We start from the raw sequence: 19,593 nt of genomic DNA on the forward strand, positions 1-19,593 counted from the left end.
GCTAGTCCCACATCTTCCTTGTGGCCTGGTGCTGCCCTGTTAGGTGCCGATTAAAGGTTCTGGTGTTGACTCTGGGTTCCAATCCCATGTAGGCATGTACTTTCTGTATCATTGATGGGGGTCATTTGACCTGCCAGAGCCTCAGCAACCTCTTCTAAAAACTGAGGACAATAACAGAGCTTCTGCCTGAGAGTGGCCAATCTTTCCCTACTTCAGATCTCAGCTCAATTGTTGCATCCACCAGAACACTTCCTGGACCTTCCTGGTTAGGAGGAAGCCCTGCACTATATGCCCCGCAGGCACGCTCCTTCCCTCTGTCCCACTTCTCCTTTGGCATTTTGTTTATTTCTCTAATTAGTGATCAGTTTCCATCTTCTTCCCCTAGATGAGCCCCATAAAGAGAGAGACTTTTTTTTCTTCTCTTTTTACTTGCCACTCTCTCCTCAACTCCTGGGATACCTGACCTGTAAAAGGTGCTGAATGAAAATCTGCTGAATGAATGAAAGAATGAATGAACAGGATTATTGTAATATGTCAACTCTGTAACTGCCACAGGTGAGACTTAGCAGGCATTCAAAATGGTGAAAGTAAACTTGGCAAGCCTGACTTTACTTCATTTGGGAAGATAAACCAGAACTTACATGAGTAGAAAAGAGCACAGGGGCAGAGGAGGGGTAGGTTTTGCGGAGAAGGCCCTTAGAGGCTGGAATTACGGTAACTCGGGTGTGAAGTTGACGGAGCAGGTATAATATTCCCAGTAGGGTTTAAAAAAAAAAAACAAAAAAAAAAAACCTAAGAAAAATAGCCGTCTCACCAAGAACAATACATTGGGCAAGATGACCGTGTGTGTCCGGTGCTGTGACGTGAGCTAACAGGACATTCCTGACAGACTCCCGGTGTGCTGAGCTGCAGCGATAGCTGCTGAGGTCAGAGCCCTGAGCCTTTATGGAGGTGTGATAACATCTCACCTAACCTGTAAGGACTTTGAGAGAATTATACTTTAGTCCCTAGATTTGAATAGTTTATTTAGGATTAAAAGCAGGAGAAAGCCAAGTGCTGAATGCACCACAGCGAGAAGAAACACGCCATGAACCTGCAAACCCAGTCTTGGGAATATGGCAACTCATGTGGTATGGGGCCCGTGTCTTATATACAAAACAGTAGGAAAATGTAAATGTAATGAGCGTTTTATATGAGAACTTACTGGAGTATTTCAATTTGCCTCTCAAGACTATTTCGATCTTCTGTGTACTCTCGGATTATTTCCAGATCCCTGTAAAACCATATTTTATGTTTGAACGAGAATTAAGTATTCAGTCTTGCCTTACACCTACCCTCCCAGACCCCCTTTCACCTTTCTCAAAGACCTGTGTCCTTGGCCATGGTTTTCTATCTCCTGGGGCTCCCGGTGGGTCCCTCTGTGCCGTCAGCAGCCCCACACGCCCACACACACCCCTCAGTTTCCTGTGAAAGGTCCTGTTCTCCCTCCCAAACCCAGCTCTCCTCCTCACAGGACATCATGACCCTTCGCCTTCTGCTAAGCCGCCTCTCCCCAGGCACTCATTAACCAGTCCCTTCAATCCAGCATGCTTTCTCACTTCTGACCCTTTCCTGCTCCTTCCCCCCCTTACCCAATCCCGACCCACTATTTTTCTCCTTCCTGGTGATTCCTTCTTCTCTCCCCACCTGGCGCTCCCCTCCTCACCCTAAACCACAGAGGAGTCCACAGAACTGGGCTTTCTCTGTCTGCCATAAAGCCCTCTGTCAGCAATTCCTGCTGCTTTATTACAAAGCCCTGGCCTCCTCCCCATAATGGCCCCTGAGAACATTAGCCACTCACCACCAGCCCCTATTCGGCCCCGGCCCCATTTCTAAGCAGACAAACCCCATCACTAGCTTCCAAAGACTCTCAGGCTCTCAACTGTTGTCCACACTAAACTGTCTGCTCACTCTCTTGATGATAAAGCTAAACGGTTCCCAACTGATGACAGGAGTTTTAAGTTCTTTAGCCAAAAATACTGGGCCCTTACATTATAGACTTAAACTGGCTTTTAAATTTTTAAATTTTGTTTAACTTTTACTTTTCCATTTAAAATACCTCTTCTGACCACTGTTCCCCAAACCAGTCTTATCTGTGCCTGTTCTTGCCTCTGCCTTGCTTACTGCCTCACCTGGAACAGCTCTGAAACGCTCTTCTCCCTTCTGAAATGGGGAGACTAAAAGTCCCTGTCCCAGAGGGTATTCTATGGATTGCAAGAGTTGATGCTAGTAAAGTCCTACGCATAGTGCCTGGCAGATGGCAGTGAGCCTGCAAAGTTACTTCACCGACGTTGCCCCTGCCCTCCTCGACCGACACCAGCTCCTCTCAAGCTGACCTCAAGCGTCTACTCTTTAATAGAGCTCTTCACCTCTTCTGAATAAAAAGGACGCTTTATCTACCATCACATGGCAACGGACCCAATTCTGTAACACTGCTGCTGGGATTGTTTCTAACACTGCTGAGCTCCTACGTGGGCTCCATAACCTTTCAGCTTTGTGGCTTTCTCAATGAAATCTGAAGTTCTCACAGAGCAGAGGCCACATCTTTGCTTTTTTTTTTTAATATATTCCACACTCATAACTCCTTCTGTAGCTCAGGAACCTGTATACAGTAAGTACTTAAATGTTTCACTGCTGACCGTTACAGGACCTTAATTGTGAATAAAGTCTGCAAGCAAACAAAACAAAAAGCATGATATTTTTCCAAAGTGTACGTGTTTATACACACACATGTGTATGTACGTATTTTGTATGCATATATATCTATACATGCATTTACATGCAAATATGTGAATACAAATACCTATATAAGTATCTATAGATATATATGGATATGGATATCTATATATATGGATATATACGGATATCTATATGAATACTATATAGGTATTTGCATATATGTATAAATGCATGCCTGTGTGTGTGTGCACTTCAGTTAGGACTGATTCCCAAAAGTATATTCTTCTGTTCCCAATAATTCAAACATTTATTAAGCCCTGCACTCTCCAAAGCAGTCAATAATTAAACTAATCAATCTTTTTGTTAAAAAAAATTTGAAACACAAAAATCACCAGGAAATAGGACATTGAAGGCGATATCTTTGGAAAGCAAAGAACATACCAGCAAAGTCAATAAATAACCCTTTATGATTACACAGCTGACTTCATTCACATGGATGGTCATCTAAACAAACATTCCACTCAAACTAAAGAATAAAATGCAAAGTTTCATACCTTTCTGAATTCAGAGTCTGATCGGCATAATCACTTTTCAAAGCATCTAATTCACTCTGAAGAAAGGCTACGTTTGTCTGTGCTTCTAAAAGATCTTTCTTAACTTTCTGATTTTCCTGGAGAAAAGGAACAGTGCAGGCCATTAGATTTGGGGCGTCTTCCACCCAGGAGAGTCAAGTGCAGTAGAAACTCGCACCCCAACCCTACCCCTCCACAGTTCTTCAAATCTTGGTGTTCAAAGAGCTAATTATAAATTCAAGGTGATTTGAAATTATCAAATATTAAAGTCTCAAGAAGCTAAATCCTTGAAGTTTTTCTCTTTTTTTTAATGTTTGACATTTGGTGCCAAAAAACACCAGTTAAGACGTGATCATGATGTACTTTAATATGTTGCTGGCAAATAAACTCAGATGAAACATGTAAACATCTTTTTTACTCAATGAGAGCCACGAATATACTGACAAATATTCTGTGGAACTAACAGTACCTATCACCAGACTGGTGAGTTTTTACAATAAATCCTATCACTTCACATTTTTAAGTTCTGTGCTTAAAAATAAACTAGTGTGGTTTTAACAATGTCTATGCTTTTCTAAAAAAAGAAAAAAAAAACCATTGGAGGCTTCTGGTACAAAATGATGAACTGAGTACTCTTCCTTCCCTTTGGAGACCCCATTCACATGAAATAGCAAATAACATGAAATAAACCAATTCAAGCTATAAGAATGCAGGAGCAGCCCCCAACAGTCAAATACATTTCTGGAAGATGGAAACTGGATGGAAATGTGCTGACAAAGGGAAGAGAGCAGGAGCACAGGAGGTCCTGAAAAGGCATGGGGAAGGTTGTGCTATAGAGCAAAGGAGAGGCAATTAGCCAGGCAGAACCCCCAAACACTCAGAAATGGGGCTAAAAACAGAGATTAAATTTGTGTATTAACCCCAGACCATGGCCGCTTATACTAGCAAAAAAGAGCAGATAGTCAGAGTCGATTCCCAAACAGTAAGGGCTTGTTTTTTTAAAAAGAACTGAACTGGTTGCCTGGCTGGTGCAGTCAGTTAAGCACTGGACTCTTGGTTTAGGCTCAAGTCCTGATCTCAGGGTCATGAGATGGAGCCCCACGTCCGGCTCGGTGCTCAGCGTGGAGTCTGTTTCAGATTCTCTGCCTCTCGCTTTGCCCCACTTGCACTCTCTCTCTCTCTCTCTCAAACAAATAAATAAAATCTTTAAAAAAAAGAAAAAGAAAAAAACAAAACAAAAAAACCAAATGACCCCAGCACGGTGTGCTGAGACTTCTCTCTGAATATCCATATCCCACTCCTTCTGGTCATCAGGGGTCCCCCAGCCTGACAGCCAGCTTCACACACACAGCTCCTAGGAAGACACTCTCAGGAAGGAGGCCCTGAGGCAAACAGATCTATTTACCACCAGCTATCTAAAATGCTCAGGAATTTCAGGATGACATAAGGGTAGTGAGTTTAAAAAAGTCCAATAAGAACTGAAATTTTGTAGACTCCAAAATTCACATGTTCAAGGAGAAGAAACAAATTCCATGCATTGGGAAGAATAAATAAGAAGTTGGAAGGCATCCGTGGATGATATCCTGAAGATGCCAAAGTTTCTTTTTACAAGAAACCAAAATCTCAACCAGGAAAAGCAAAAAAAACAAGCAATTCTACAAGAAAGTCACGATCCAAATACAGAGCCAACTAAGATGTGGCAAAATTTGGAACTGATGGCGCATTCCAACTTGACCATGAAGCTGGGAGCCTTCTCTTCTGAGTGTAAGATAATGACTGGAAATAAAGAAATGCGCTTGTAGCACAGCTGGCTCCCACCTGGGCTCTGCAAGGAGAACAGTTAAGAGTCCTAATAAAGGACATGTTCACTAGTGGCTTTCAATTTCTAGAGTTCACCCAAAAACAAAATAAAGATGACTTCATGATGATGAAACAGATGCAAATGCTGTCAATTGGACAACCGAAAGACCAAAGACAGGGTCAGCAAAAGATGGGAAATGGGCAGAAAGAGGAAAGCTGGAGGAGGAGCGGGACAATTACACCCTCGTCTCACAAAGCCATGGATACAGACCAGAGATGCACTTGCAGGAATGCAGGGTTAACTCTGTGAAGTGCAAGGGACATCCCATCACTGCTTTGAATAAGAAATAAATAAAAGCATTCACAGTAGGTGGCGTATTGTTGACGATAAAAGCCTGAATAACACCTTTGGTCAAAGGTACATCAAGGGTTTTCTCTAACTGCAGTATTAACTTCTCTTTAGGCTTCCATCCCCATCCCCGGAACACAGATAAACGGCAAGATTATGTCTAGGAAACAGTCAATGAAGAGGAAAAGTATTTCTGTAAATGAAAGGTGATTCTTACCATTGATAAATCATAAATTTGCTTTTTTAATGCAGCGACATCTTCTTTTTGACTTATGTGTTTCGACTGTTCTTCTAGCTGAAAGAGCAAATAAAAGCTGTACATTTACAAACTCACTTTGGATTGATTCAGTTAAGTGTATGAGTTTCCTTGAATATAGACATGGGAATTCTAAGTCTTCAATGTTCGACAGTATACAACTTTGTAAATCATTAAACCACATATATAATCCATGAGGATTTACAAATTTGCTTTCAATAAGTTAAGCATCTAAAAAGGGGGTTTTAATGGGGCGCCTGGGTGGCTCAGTCATTAAGCGTCTGCCTTCAGCTCAGGGCGTGATCCCGGCATTCCCGGATCGAGCCCCACATCAGGCTCCTCCGCTGGGAGCCTGCTTCTTCCTCTCCCACTCCCCCTGTTTGTGTTCCCCCTCTCGCTGGCTGTCTCTCTCTCTCTGTCAAATAAATAAATAAAATCTTTTCTTAAAAAAAAGGGGGTTTTATTGCTTAATGAATTTCCTTCGAAACAACTGAAAAGTCCTTTTGGGAAACCATTCAACTACTAAGCGACCTAACTTTTCCTTTTCGATTATGTTGCATATGAGTCTGGACCTCTATATTCTCCTACAGATTTATCTGCACTAAACACTTTCTATCCTGTATTATAATTTTTTATGAATGTCTTACCTCTCCTACCAGAGTCTAAGATTTTTAACAACAGAGTTAGTGTCAGACTCATCTGTTTTCTTCACAGTGATTCCAGTAAATACTTATTAAGACAACTGAAATCAGTAACATTTAAGTGTGCTAGGAAGCTAGTAACATATGCACACAGAATTCTGAATACATACATGAGCTTTGCCGTCTGGTTGACTTGTTAGTATTACCAGACTAAACCAGCTCAGGAACATCTCTAACATGGACAACAGAAATGTCTTTCCTACAAATAGCCGACAGTCCCTGGGAATGGTGGGGATCCGTGGGTTTCCATTAACTGCGTAGTTATGCACTGACCAAAATGAATACTATATGTCATCAAATCTAAGTCAAAGCCTAAGGAATCTGATGCTGGACTTTCTTCATCTTACCAGATGCGTCAACTAAAGGTTTTCTTCTGCACAACGAGGCCATGACTGCCATGTGGCCGACTCTAACTGAGGAGAGCCCTGGATTTTTTCAGATGCATGCCAATTTCAGAGAAGAAACCCTGGGTGCGGGGGACCCAGTTCCTCAGAATCCATGGCATAGGGTAATGGCAATCATAATCAATTTGTAAACTTTTCCATAGGTTAAGCCTTTAATATTCCCTCACGTAAATCACCGTCTGTTTTCTTGCAGAACGAGCCTCCTGAGCAGGCAGGTGTAAGTGAGGAAGCACGAACTGTGTAGCAAGACAACGCCACGGCTTATCAGCTCTGGGACTCTAGGACTCAGCGTCCTCTGCTGTGAAAGCAGGATATTTACCTATCCTCAGAGAAAGTCTGAGAACTAAATTTAAAAATTATGAAAAAGAGCTTAATAAACTATAAAGTCAATAACGTCTCAGCTATGATGGTTGGGCAGGACAGTCAATTTATCAATCCCATTTTACAAAGGAGAAATGAAATGATCAGATCACAAAGCCAACTGTCCGCGGTGTAACAGGCAGAAAGTGGCACAGTCTCGATGAGGACTCCGGTTCCCTCACTTCTGCACTCGTACTCTTCAGGGCCTATGTGGTCGTCATCGTATGCCTTGTCATGGCAAGAAATTCTGTGTCTTTTCTGCATGACTTGCTTTTAGCCTAAAGATGTGGGAAGACATGAAAATAACTAAGGACCAGGTCTAGGAGACTCTGTGACTCTGGCATCAACAAGGGACTGGTCTATTCAAATTCGGCAGTTCAAGCATCTTATGTCTGCTCTCATGACCTCTGTCAATTAGAGAAAAGGCTGGCATTGATCATAATTTCCCAAGATGGCTATTGGGGAGAATTTTTAATAATCCCAGAGGTTTGAACTGCAGTAGCCTCACAAAATACAGCTAATCGTCACTTAATCTCATTGAATATAAACCCCGGAAAGAGCGTTAAAAGTTATCACATGAATAACCAGAGAAGCAAAGTGATGTGCCCAAATTCACAATGCCATTTCAGGGGTGATTCTTTTTTAAGTGCCCGTGTTCATTTTAGCCAAGGTATTTCCACTCGTTATAGAGACAATCCACATGCAAGGGGTGGATCAGTACCATGCTGCAGACAGCCTGTGCAGGCAGGTGAGAGCCGACGGGATGCACCTCTTCCCAAACTCTGCACTCAGTGATGTCAACTCGGTAGCTTGAAATTGTTAATGGTGGGAGCATTAATACCACGAAAATCAGCAAATATTACAGATTCCTCCCTGACCCCTTTTCCCCTCCAGAGCCCGTTGTTAAGAAGCTACCAGCACACCACTGGGTGAAACACACTTATTAGAAACCAAACACAGCAAAACCAAACCCAATCACAACTTTGCTCACATTTCAGCAAGTTCTCTCCCACCTCTTGCTGATCAGGGTTCCCCTAGATCTGGAACTTTCTGCACAGAAGTAGAATATTTACTTCATTTAATAAATATTCACTGAATACTGACCATGTACCTTGCAGTTAGCAGGGGGCAAGGATACAGGAATAAGTGACCAGTAAAGACAGGATCCCTCCTGTTATGAACAGAGTCCACTGAACACGTGGGAACTGAGGGCACCCGAGGAAGGAAAACTGGGGTTTGCTGGACAACTGTTCAAGGGGTCAGAAATATTTATTAGACCTGTGCAGAAGATAGGTTGCCTTTGAAACAGAAAAGAAAATCAGGGATCTTTTAAAAAAAAATGTCTTTCCAGGAAGCACAGTTTGACTCTGAAATCTGATTACCAACTGCTGCTTTAATATGATTCCCAATGTTTTTAGTTGCTAATAACTTAAACACCCTGGTATAATGAGGCTATTCTTAGAAGCCTCTAAACCTACCTTTTTGAGTTTCTTTATTGTCACCTGTAGATCCCCTACTTCTGTTTCATACTGACGTCTGAGGTCACTGAGGGCTTCTTCAGCCTTACGTTTTTCCTAAACAAATTTAAAAAAGAAAGATTTTACTGATTTAAATAGGTTCTTCAAAACCCCACAGAGCAAGAAATGTTTTGTGTCAAACTGAGGCTGATCCCAAGTCTCCCACACAAGGAGGGCAAGAAGGGATGGTGGAAGTATACCAAATGACTTTGGAGGTACAGCTCTTCTGGAATTGAAACCTGTGGAACTGAAAGGCGACGTGCACACATCACCTGGAGAAACACCTCTAAGACTATTATTCATGTGGTGACAGAGGGCCGGGGCACATCTCTTAACTAGTTTAATTAATTATTGCTGTTATTAATTAAAAGGTATGGCAACACCCAAGGGCCCAAGTGCTTGCCTGAACCCTATCATGTCATCAGGGCCCAGGAAGGTCCAGTGGGTTTGTCCTTTTTCCAAGAGCTTACACCTTACCTGAATTCAAATCACATCACCTGCAAATTTCTATGCTAAGTGCTTCCACATGGGCTGGTTCTCCTCAAAGGTGTCCTGCCTGGATCAGAGAATGGCAAGGGGCACCCCAGGAGGTCAGGGGCTGAAGCTCCCAGGAGCCCAGACATCTTCAAATTTCCTTTTTCTCTTCGCAAAGTATGGAAATTTATACCCTATGTTCAATATTCAAATAAAGTTTTATGTTAATAGCCAGTGAAATTGAGTGTGCAGATATCCACTGATAGCCTACTATATGCCAACAGTCCTGAGCACAGGGGGCCAGAGCAAGAGCAATGCAGACAAACATGCACCCTGGTGGGGGAAGACAGGAAGTGAAGCCAATCTCAGGAAGTAATGCAAAGAAGCTAACAGTGATATGTGACAGGAAGTGAGTTAGATGGGGGTGAGGTAAGGCCTCTCTGCAGGGGAGACATGACCCCATGTCTGAACACCTGCCTGAGTTACAGGCTCTTGCGACCCACTTACTGGCTGTCTAGCTGAGACAACTTACTTGGAGCCTCCATTGCCTTATTGGATTAATGAGAGGATTATATTAAATTATCCAAGTAAATGAAATAATCCTTATAAATTAAATAATCCATGTAAATGAAATAATCCATGTAAACTGAATATTCTATGCTTAGGAGGAAATGTGTAGGAGAAGAGCAACATCTTCACTCATGGTGAAGTCTCTTGACTTTATCCAGCTTTACAGGCAAGGCAGCAAGTGTTGCCATTGCACAGGTGTATGAAGACATGAAGCCCCCCAATGAGGCGCTACCTTGGACAGCCTTCCTGGCATCAAAATGGACCCAGAACTAGGTGAGTCTTCTCACTAAATCCACGGCCACAACCCTAAACATAACAACTTTTATGGTTTGAAAATATTTTATTCAGAGCTCAATGAAGGTCTTTCCACTCCCAACCTGTCAGAGGCAGATGCCAAGAGATCAGATGGGGGGGGGGTCATTACAGTAACCTAGGGAGAAATGGTGGTGGTTCAGACCAATTCATCACAAACTTCTAGGAAACTGAAAGGGGGGAAGCCTTCCTAACTCATTCTATGAGGCCAGCATTGGCCTGATAACAAAAAACAAACACATTAAAAGAAAACCACAAACCAATATATTTTATAAGTATGGATGCAAAACTAATAAACAAAATTTAGCAAAATGAATTCAACAAGACATAAAAATGAAAATACATCATAACTAAGTGAGGTTTATCCCCAGAGTGCAAGTGTGTTTTAATACTTGAAAATCAATATAATTTACCACACTGATATTCTAGAAAAGAGAAGAGCCATGATCATTTCAATAGATACAGAAAAAGCATTTGACGAAATCCAACATTCCATTCCTAATTAGAACCAACAACTCTTAGCCAACCAGGAACATGCTCAATTCAATAAAGGGCATCTGTGAACCACATGCCACCAACATCATACTTCATGTTGACAGAGTGACTGTAGACATGAATGTCTGCTCTCCCTTTTCTTCTTCTAACCAGCACAATAAGGAGAGAAAAATAAAGTGATCTTTCACCTCACAAAGAGAGAAGTAAAGCTGTCTTTATTCTTCATTACATAACCATCTACCTAGAAAAACTGAGGAATCTACCAAAAAAGCTACTGAGTGTGAACAATGTAAGCAAATATGATAGTGTATAAGGTCTACATGTAAAAATCAAGTATATTTCTATATATTCACAATGGACAACCAGAAACTGAAATTTTTAACAATACTGTTTAGAGTAGCATTAAAATATCAAATACTTAGGAATGACTATGAAGAAAGATTTATAAGATCTGTATATTGTACACTACAAAATACTGCTAAAAGAAATTAAAGAAGACCTAAATAAATGGAGAATACATCTGGTTTATGTATCAAATTATTCATTATTGTTAAGATGCCAATTCTCCCCAAACTGATCTATAAATGCAATGAAACTAAATCAAACCCCAGCAGGTTTGGGTTTTGTGTTTTTGTTTTTTTGTTTTCAAGAAATTGACAAGCTGATTCTATGGAAATTAAAGGAGCTAAAATAGCCAAGACAACTTTGAAAAAGAACAAAGTTGAAGAACTAATATTACTTGATCTCAAGATTTATTATAAAGCAATAGTCACCAAAACAATATAATATTGGCATCAAGCAATCAATGGAACAAACCAGAGAGCCCAGAAATAAAGCCACACAAATACAGTAAACCAACTTGGGACAAAGTGCAAAGGCAATTCAATGGAGAACAAATAGTCTTCAACAAACGGTGCTGGAAAAACTGGATATCCACCTGCAAAAAAATATGAACTTTGATCCATATCTTGCAAAATGGATCTTAAATGTAGACTCTAAAACAAATAAAACTTACAGAAGAAAACAGCAGAAAAATCTCTGTGACCTTTGGTTAGGCAAAAATATCTTAAACACCAAAAGCATGATCCATTAAAGAAAAATTGACAAATTTGACTTCATCAAAATGAAAAATTTCTACTCTTCAAAATACACTGTTAGGAAAATGAAAAGACAAGTCACAATGTGGGAGAAAAATTTAAAATCAGAATATATAAAGAGCTCTCAAAACTCCATAACAGGGGCGCCTGGGTGGTGCAGCCGGTTAAGCATCCGACTCTTGGTTTTGGCTCAGGTCATGATCTCAAGGTCCTGGGGCTGGGCTCTGTGTGGTGTCAGCTTGAGATTCTCTGTCCCTCTCCCTCTACCCCTCTTACCCATGCTCTCTCTCTCTCTCTAAAATAAATAAATAAATCTTAAAAAAAACCCACAAAACCTGTATTTAAAAAAAAAAAACCAAAAAACTCTCCATAACAAGAAAAGTGCCTAATTTTTAAAGTGAGAAAAAGATTTTAACAGATGTTTCACTGAAGAAGATACACAGTGGTTGCCTGGCAAAGAGGGAAGAGGAGGGAGGAAGGGAGACAAGACAAAGGGGCCTGAGGAAACTTACATGGTGGACGGATATACCCATGATCTTGACGGTGGTGGTAGTTTCACGGAGTACGGGTACACCCAGTGTTATCATATTCTATATTATAAATATGAGCACCTTCTTGTATGTTGATTTTACTTCAAGAAAGCCATTACAATCTAAAATACTTACCTGAAACAATGGAATAACACTGTAGGTACAACAGGAGTCAAGGTCAGGCAAGAAGAGGTGCATATGGCCAGAGGACTGGGAGGGAGCATCAAGGAGAAGGGGAGACTTTCTCTGAGCTTGGCGGAGTTCGGGAAAGTGGAAAGGAGGGGCAAAGAGAACAGATGGAGGGAAGGAAGAGCAATGATCATGCCAGACCAAGCCGTGTTGTGAGGAATCACAGGGGGCCGGGCTGAGCCAGATGTTATAACGAACCAAACATGAAGTTACAAGGGGAGGGGGCTCTGGTAAGGGCTCCAACACCAACAACAAATTTGCTTGTTAAGTACTTTGCTGGAAGAAGCAGGGAGACTGATGGCAGAATAGCACGTGTGCTTGGTAAGTGTTCGATGAAGGAATGAGCACACGGATTAAATGGGTGGAGAGGGGAAAAAGGCAGAAAAAATATATGATATGATTTTCCTGTTTCTAGACTACAACAAATGGAGTGCTAACAGAAGAATGGGACCTCCACTGCACTAAAGTGGGCCCATGGACTCCGAGCCGTTCACTCTGTTGAGTATGACATCCAAACAGTTACTAAACTTATCATTAAAAGATAAGACAACAAGGAGACCTGAAGTCATATATGTGACAAAGCAGTTTGAGGCAAAGATTCTGGGAGGACACAAGGTACGAAGAACAACAGAAAAGAGCAGGCCGGCCACAGCCATGGAACGGCCACCACATCGCAGGCACGGTGCTAGGCACTCATATACATCATCGGGCTGGACCCGATGGTCGGTGGCATTACTCCATTCTAAAAATGGTACCACAAAGGTCAGAGGCCAGGTTATTTTTCCAGGGCCACCTGCCCGAGCAAAGGCAGAGCCGGGAAGCACACTAAGGCCCATCAGAGGCCAATACTTGGGCCCTTCTCACTCCATCCTGCTGCCTCTCAGAGGAAACAGGCAAATGAATAGAATATGTTCACCTAAACATCAGCCTTAAACGTATGTCTATTTTCTGTTTCCAGTAAACATTAATCACCCAGCTATAGTTTATAAAGAAAAAAGACAAGTATTGCTTCTACAGAAATCACTGAAGGTAGCAACTTTCAACCGTAAGAGTTCCTTCAGTGATGAATAAAAGTACATTCTGTTATAAAACACTGAAGTTTGAAGAAAGAATTTTAATTTCCCTGCAATCTAGATTTAAAGTTGGCAGTGGACACGGTCAGGGAGACTGTGGCATAAAAGCCGAGCCACCCTCCTCTACCGAAGGGGGTTCTGCCTTCTTCTTCGGCCCTCAGCTCCCACGGCACCTCCACAAAGAGACCCCTGACCTCCTGACCTCTTCTCCCCATCGTTGTCTACCACATTTGCTCTTCAGTGCACTCATAGCTATTGAAATCAACTACTTCATTTGATTACTTATTATCTCTCTCTCTCTCCTCCACCTCCCCCAGAAACCACCACCGCCAAAAATGCCCTCATGGAGAGCCCCTGGAAGCCGACAGAAGTGCCCGGCTCCCCGTCTGTAAAAGGCGCTCCATCAGGACTCGGGGAAAGAATGGGCCAATCCCACAAACTCACGTCTTTCCGCGTCTTGTGTTCTGCCGCCTGAATCCTCTGATCCATTTCCTCTTCCAGCTCACTCAGCTGCATGGCTGCCTTGTCCTGGGCTCTGAAATTCAAGAGGATGCACACCTTTTCACTGCAACTCGCAGAGACAACTTCAACCCTATTTCAACCCCTATTTTACAGATGAGGAGACACATACTATTTAAAATCATATTCCCTGTTCCTTCCACACAATAAAACAGGATTGGCAATTTGACCATTTGAGTGTAAAATAACATTAAAACTAGATATTTACTAAATGGTATAAATTAGATAAAATAGTATTAAACTAGATCGTGGCAAAGAACGGCTAAAGATAATCAAATCACTGGGAAACTCTCAAAAAATTCTGAAATCCTTTTTCTCCTGTGACTGAGTGACAACCCTGGACAAAAAAAGAACCCCATGGCTAACAGATCTTTAGACAGAATTCCAAAATGTTACTATACGAAAGACACAATGTTATACGCTAGTTAGAAGGGGGAAAAAAGGAATCTCAACAGCTATTTCTAATCAGTTCCCTAAACTTCTAGAATACAAATATGGTCTTTACATTGAAGAAAAATTCTGTTTCTTTTACTTATGTCGTCCCTAAATCACCTCTCTCCAGGGGCAGAGTACGATGATTTGCCGAAGAGTTAGAAATGGCAACATTTCGTTGCGGAGAATTCTGGCATAGTTTTCCTGAGCAACTGGCTAGATGGAGATGGACGTCACTTTACAATGGGTCGGCGCTTCAGACTAAACCCTAAAAAAAAAGTATTTTTTGTTCTCGCTCTGCTGTACATCTGATTATCTACATTTTCTCATACATATGTCTTGCCTATTCAACTAGATGACAAGAGACTTGAAAGCAGCCACCATGGGATTTAGAGGGTCAATGACACGCTGTTGATAAAAAGTAGAGAATAGGACCTAAACAGAAGACCTCCCATCTTCCAGCTGGACAGTTTCTCGGTTTACACCATCTTCCCTGCTTGCTACTTGCTGACTCCCTTGTAACACAGTCTGTGCATACATTAGTTTAATTTCTATATAAAGTTCCAATGAGTGCTGAGGGGTGGGGAGAAAGCCCCAAAATAAAATTCTGAGGGACTTACTATTATTTTCCACCTGTGTTTTCTTCATCCTTACCTGACAGCCTGCCCGAAGAGACGTTAACCTCATTTGGAAAGTTAGCTATTTCTGGTTCATTTATAAATACCTGCTATCTGAAATCTAGGAACTGCATATCCTCACAGCAAGTTTGTTCTTGTGGTCAACTCTGGGGCTGTAAAACAGCCAAGTCCCATATCCTTTTCCCCCCTGTGACCGTTTTTCCCACTGCTCCTTCTCAGTATCCAAGACTGCTCCTGAATGTGTTCTTTTTGCCTTCCTCACTTCTGAGCAATGAATTTTTTGGGGGAGGGGAGGTAAGTCAGGGTAGTCTATGATGACACCGTGTTTGCCCCAGCAATTCCTAACTCCTGGTGAAATGTCTGGTGGGATGAAGACTGTCCACTCTAACCTAGTCCAGGGCTTTCATCCAGACACTGAGACCATCCTTCGGGTACAAGTACAGAGAGAAAAGATAGAGACACACCCCCTTCTAAAAATCCCAGGTGAGGGTGGATGGTCCTCAGCTAAGAACATAAGAGAACTTCACAGTCATCATGGAAGCACTTCAGCGAGGTCTCTGATAGCTGGGACAGAGCCTGACTTTGGCTCCCACCCTGACCGCAGCGCAGCAGGGAGGAGACAAGCAGGAACACAGCTCAGCATAGGTAATACACTCACTCCACAGGGGGACAGCAGCCTGGCTGATGAGGAGAACATGAAGAATGCCATTCCTTTTCCCCTTGTGGGTTTACATGGTACTATCCCTTAAAGGTCACATATAAGTGTGTGTGTGTGTGTGTGTGTGTGTGTGTGTAAGTTTGTCTGTTTTAACAGGTGTTCCTGGACACTCTAAAAACTCAATATGTATGTCTGTGAATCACCCCCAGTTTACAGAATTTGGAGTTCATAGGACCACCCTACCATCTACCCTATTGAAAGCCCCTAGTAGACAAACCTGAGGGCAGTTCAGAGACAGGAACTGAAAATGTTCATGAGAACCTCCCTGTGAACAGCTCAGGTCTTATATAAAAAGAACTGTAAAAAGTCCTATGTAGCATCAACGTTTTAAAACACTCCTATATTTTAATTTCTTTCACTTAAACTCCAAAGGGTCAACTAGATAGTCTGACCATCACTTTGTAGAAAGCTTAAAGAGACACAAGAGCACCCTCTCCTGCCCCTTCGCAGATGGGGCGCCTCCTATCAAACGGGCATTTACGCGCTCTGGGCAGAGACCAGCAGCATGCGCCACCCGCTCAGAGATGCTGGTGAGGCAGTGAGAAGCATCTCTGGGGCAGAACAGCCGGGGAATTAAGCAAACAAATGCTCTCTTTCCCACTAATGCCAAAGGGACTGTGGTCCTTCCGGGGAACAAAAAGGCCAATGTTTGGACTGTAACACGTGTAAGCCCTTCCTCTGCACTGGGCTCCTGGTAAACCCAGTAAGATATCTTACGTAAACCAGCTCTGGCTTACACAAACTGTCTGACAATCCGGGCTTAAAGCTTTCTGGCTTTCAGNCCAGGCCCAAGCCTCCCTCGAAGGAGGAGTTCAGGGGTGGGCAGATGGAGATGGGGACGGAGAGCACAGGGCTGGCTCAGTAAAAGTCCCGGGGGCCCCCCCGGGGGGGGGGGGGGGGGGGGGGGGGGGGGGGGGGCCTCCACCCAGGACATCATCTACTGTGCCTACACACCCTGAGAATGTGAATATTTACAGTCTCATTCTGCAGGTGCAGAAACCTGCCCAGAGTCACACATCTGTCCGTGACAGGGCCAGGCTTCAAGTGGAGTCTGGTCTGCCTCTCTGGATGAAGTTTCCTGTATGTTTCAAGTGGCTGGATATAAGATAACAAATCTCTCTGAACTCCCCTGCATGGAATCACTGGTCTTGAACAGTTTATATGCTAGGATCGCGATGACCTCCTGATGGACCCTACAGAGTACTGCCCGGCTCAGCTTTCTTTGCGCTGGCTCAGTTCAAGAAGCTCCAGATGCCTGAGGGTCCGGAAGTCCACCCACATCGTAACTCAATCGTGCAGTTCAGTCCTCCTGCTGCTTGGACACAGAGCCAATTAAAGGACCCCACGTGCCACTGAGGAAGGAAGGGCTTCAGGGCGCCTGGGTGGCTCAGTTAAGCTTCTGATTCTTGACTTCAGTTCAGGTCATGACCTCAGGGTCATCAGATTGAGCCCCGTGTTGGACTCCAGGCTTGCATATGAGCCTGCTTTAGATTCTCTCTCCCTCCTCTCCTCTCCCCCTCTCCCCACCTCCACTCACATTCTCTCTCTCTCTAAAAAAAAAAAAAAGACAGGAAGGGCTTCAATACCTCTTCACCGCGATGGCCAGGTTTTCCATTTCTGTGCTCTGCAGTTTGATCTCGCGGATAAAGTTCCTTATAACATGTTCGTACGGCTGAATTAGTCTGGGTTCCACAAGGTTGATGTTTAGATATAAGGTACTAACTTGCTCTTTTCTGCCAAAGGAAAAAAAATACTAAAATTAAGAGCTAAATTAAACCAAGTAAAAAATTAAAAGGCAAATTTTCAGAATATTTTCAGGAATGAGACACATAAGAACCAAGGAAGAAAAAAGCAACAATAGAAGGACCAGAAGGGAGGGAGGAGCGAGCGGTGAGAGATGCTGTGGCATTAGTCTCTGTATTATTTTTAAAATGGAACAGCAAGTTTATTTTTCCCAGATTTATTGAGGTATGACTGATAAATAAAAACCATATATATTTAGGTTTCCAAGTCATGATCTAGTATTAGAAGATGTAGACTGCTGAGAGAAGAGAAATGCATAGGGAGGGATTGCCAGGGAGGGGCATTTTTGTTACTTCAGGGTTTTTTAACAGAAAGGTAAATAGGGGACATCTGGTTGGCTCAGTTGGTATAGCATGTGACTCTTGATCTCAAGATCATGAGTTCCAGCCCCACAGTGGGCATGGAGCCCACCTAAGTAAGTAAGTAAGTAAGTAAGTAAGTAAATAAATAAATAAATAAATAATAAAAATAGAAGTCGAAATAGAAATTGAAAAAAGAAAGGCAAACAGATGTACAGAAAAAAGTTAGGTGACCATTAAACTGATGAACATGTTCCACCAATTCGTAATAAGACATATTTCAGCCTTTACCTATTATTTTATAGTCAGTTAAAAATTACTTCATACAAATTCATATGAATTTATGTGTGACAATCCTCATATGTGTCATTATTAACTTTTACTAAAAGACAAATATTCCAGAGTCATTTCAAAAAAACAAAAACTGATGCGGCTGGGTAGCTCAGCTGTCAGAGGACAAAGGAGTGAGTCAGTGGGGCTAGCAGTCCTCCTGACTCAAGTTCAGTGGCTGATGCGCAAACTGCACGGAAAGAAGACTGTGAAGACAGGAAGGTGGCCATCAAAACACCAAGGAGACAGGCCTCAGAAAGAACCAAGCCTGAGGGCACCTTGATCTGAGATTTCTAGCCTCCAGAACTGTATGAAAATAAATTTCAGTTGTTTAAGCCACCAGTCTGTATTTGTTACTAGAAATTCCTAGGCGACCGCACCATACAATAAAAGGTCCAAGGCCCCAGAGTGACTGAGTGGCAGAGCTGGGATCCCACCCCGGTCTGAGTCTGCAGACATCGTGATCCGCCATAACATTATTCGGCTTCCCAATTGTGCGAAAGCATCTGAACCATGGCAGAAGAAATGGAATTCAAAATTAATTCACAGAACTATGAAACACTGCAACATGTGAGGTGTATATTAACCTAGAGGCTTAGTTAAGCATGGCCTCAAGGTGTGTCCATGAGCTATAAACTCTCCCAGGTTTGTGCTTATACGTGAACTGCTCAGTCCGTGCAGAGGCCAATTATGACTGAAAAGAACTGCTCAAGTGCAATATCCTCAATCAAGCTGCAGGATTAAGTCACTTTATTTGATATAAGATGCAGGAAGTGGCCATCATCCTTCCCGTCAGAGCTGAGTACAAACACTGGTTGCAATAGTGAGCCGTATTTACTAGAGCAGTAAACAAAACAAAACACAAATACTCGTAGATTGTCCCATGCAATTTCAATGCATATCAGGATCATTAACTTCTTTGCCTTTTGTTGGTTACTGATCACCAGCAGGATACAAAACATAAAAACTTTCTCCTTAATAGGAACCTGCCTGTCAGAGATAGCCATTAAGATACTGTCACCTAGAGTCCTTGCTTATTGGTTAACAGCACAATAAAATGTCCACAAGTAGAGATCAGTAGATTTACTGACTTACTGCAAATTTCAAAAATAAGAAAGAAACATGGTGATTTGTAAATTTTTTTGCCGGTCCTGACATTATACAGAATTTCAGAAATGGTTTACAGGGAAGTATACAAATAGATCAATTATGGAAAATACCTGCTATTAGCAGAAAATATGTGATATGGCTAACCATTGTGCTACAGACTANGTAAGTAAGTAAATAAATAAATAAATAAATAATAAAAATAGAAGTCGAAATAGAAATTGAAAAAAGAAAGGCAAACAGATGTACAGAAAAAAGTTAGGTGACCATTAAACTGATGAACATGTTCCACCAATTCGTAATAAGACATATTTCAGCCTTTACCTATTA

At 42.2% G+C, this 19,593-nt stretch overlaps 1 protein-coding gene across 1 annotated transcript in view; it reads right to left on the reverse strand.

The window, feature by feature from the left end:
* RASEF (RAS and EF-hand domain containing) overlaps positions 1–19,593 on the reverse strand; it is an 80,074-nt gene that overhangs the window by 30,336 nt on the left and 30,145 nt on the right. Inside the window, exons 2-7 of the mRNA XM_034647346.1 lie at positions 17,311–17,457; positions 13,862–13,952; positions 8,639–8,734; positions 5,657–5,734; positions 3,273–3,388; positions 1,205–1,273 (exon numbers count right to left, since the gene is read on the reverse strand). Coding sequence (XP_034503237.1) covers positions 1,205–1,273; positions 3,273–3,388; positions 5,657–5,734; positions 8,639–8,734; positions 13,862–13,952; positions 17,311–17,457 — 597 coding nt within the window. The remainder of the gene's footprint in view (positions 1–1,204; positions 1,274–3,272; positions 3,389–5,656; positions 5,735–8,638; positions 8,735–13,861; positions 13,953–17,310; positions 17,458–19,593) is intronic.

This window comes from Ailuropoda melanoleuca, chromosome 17, assembly GCF_002007445.2.
Source record: "Ailuropoda melanoleuca isolate Jingjing chromosome 17, ASM200744v2, whole genome shotgun sequence".
Lineage (NCBI taxonomy): Eukaryota > Metazoa > Chordata > Mammalia > Carnivora > Ursidae > Ailuropoda > Ailuropoda melanoleuca.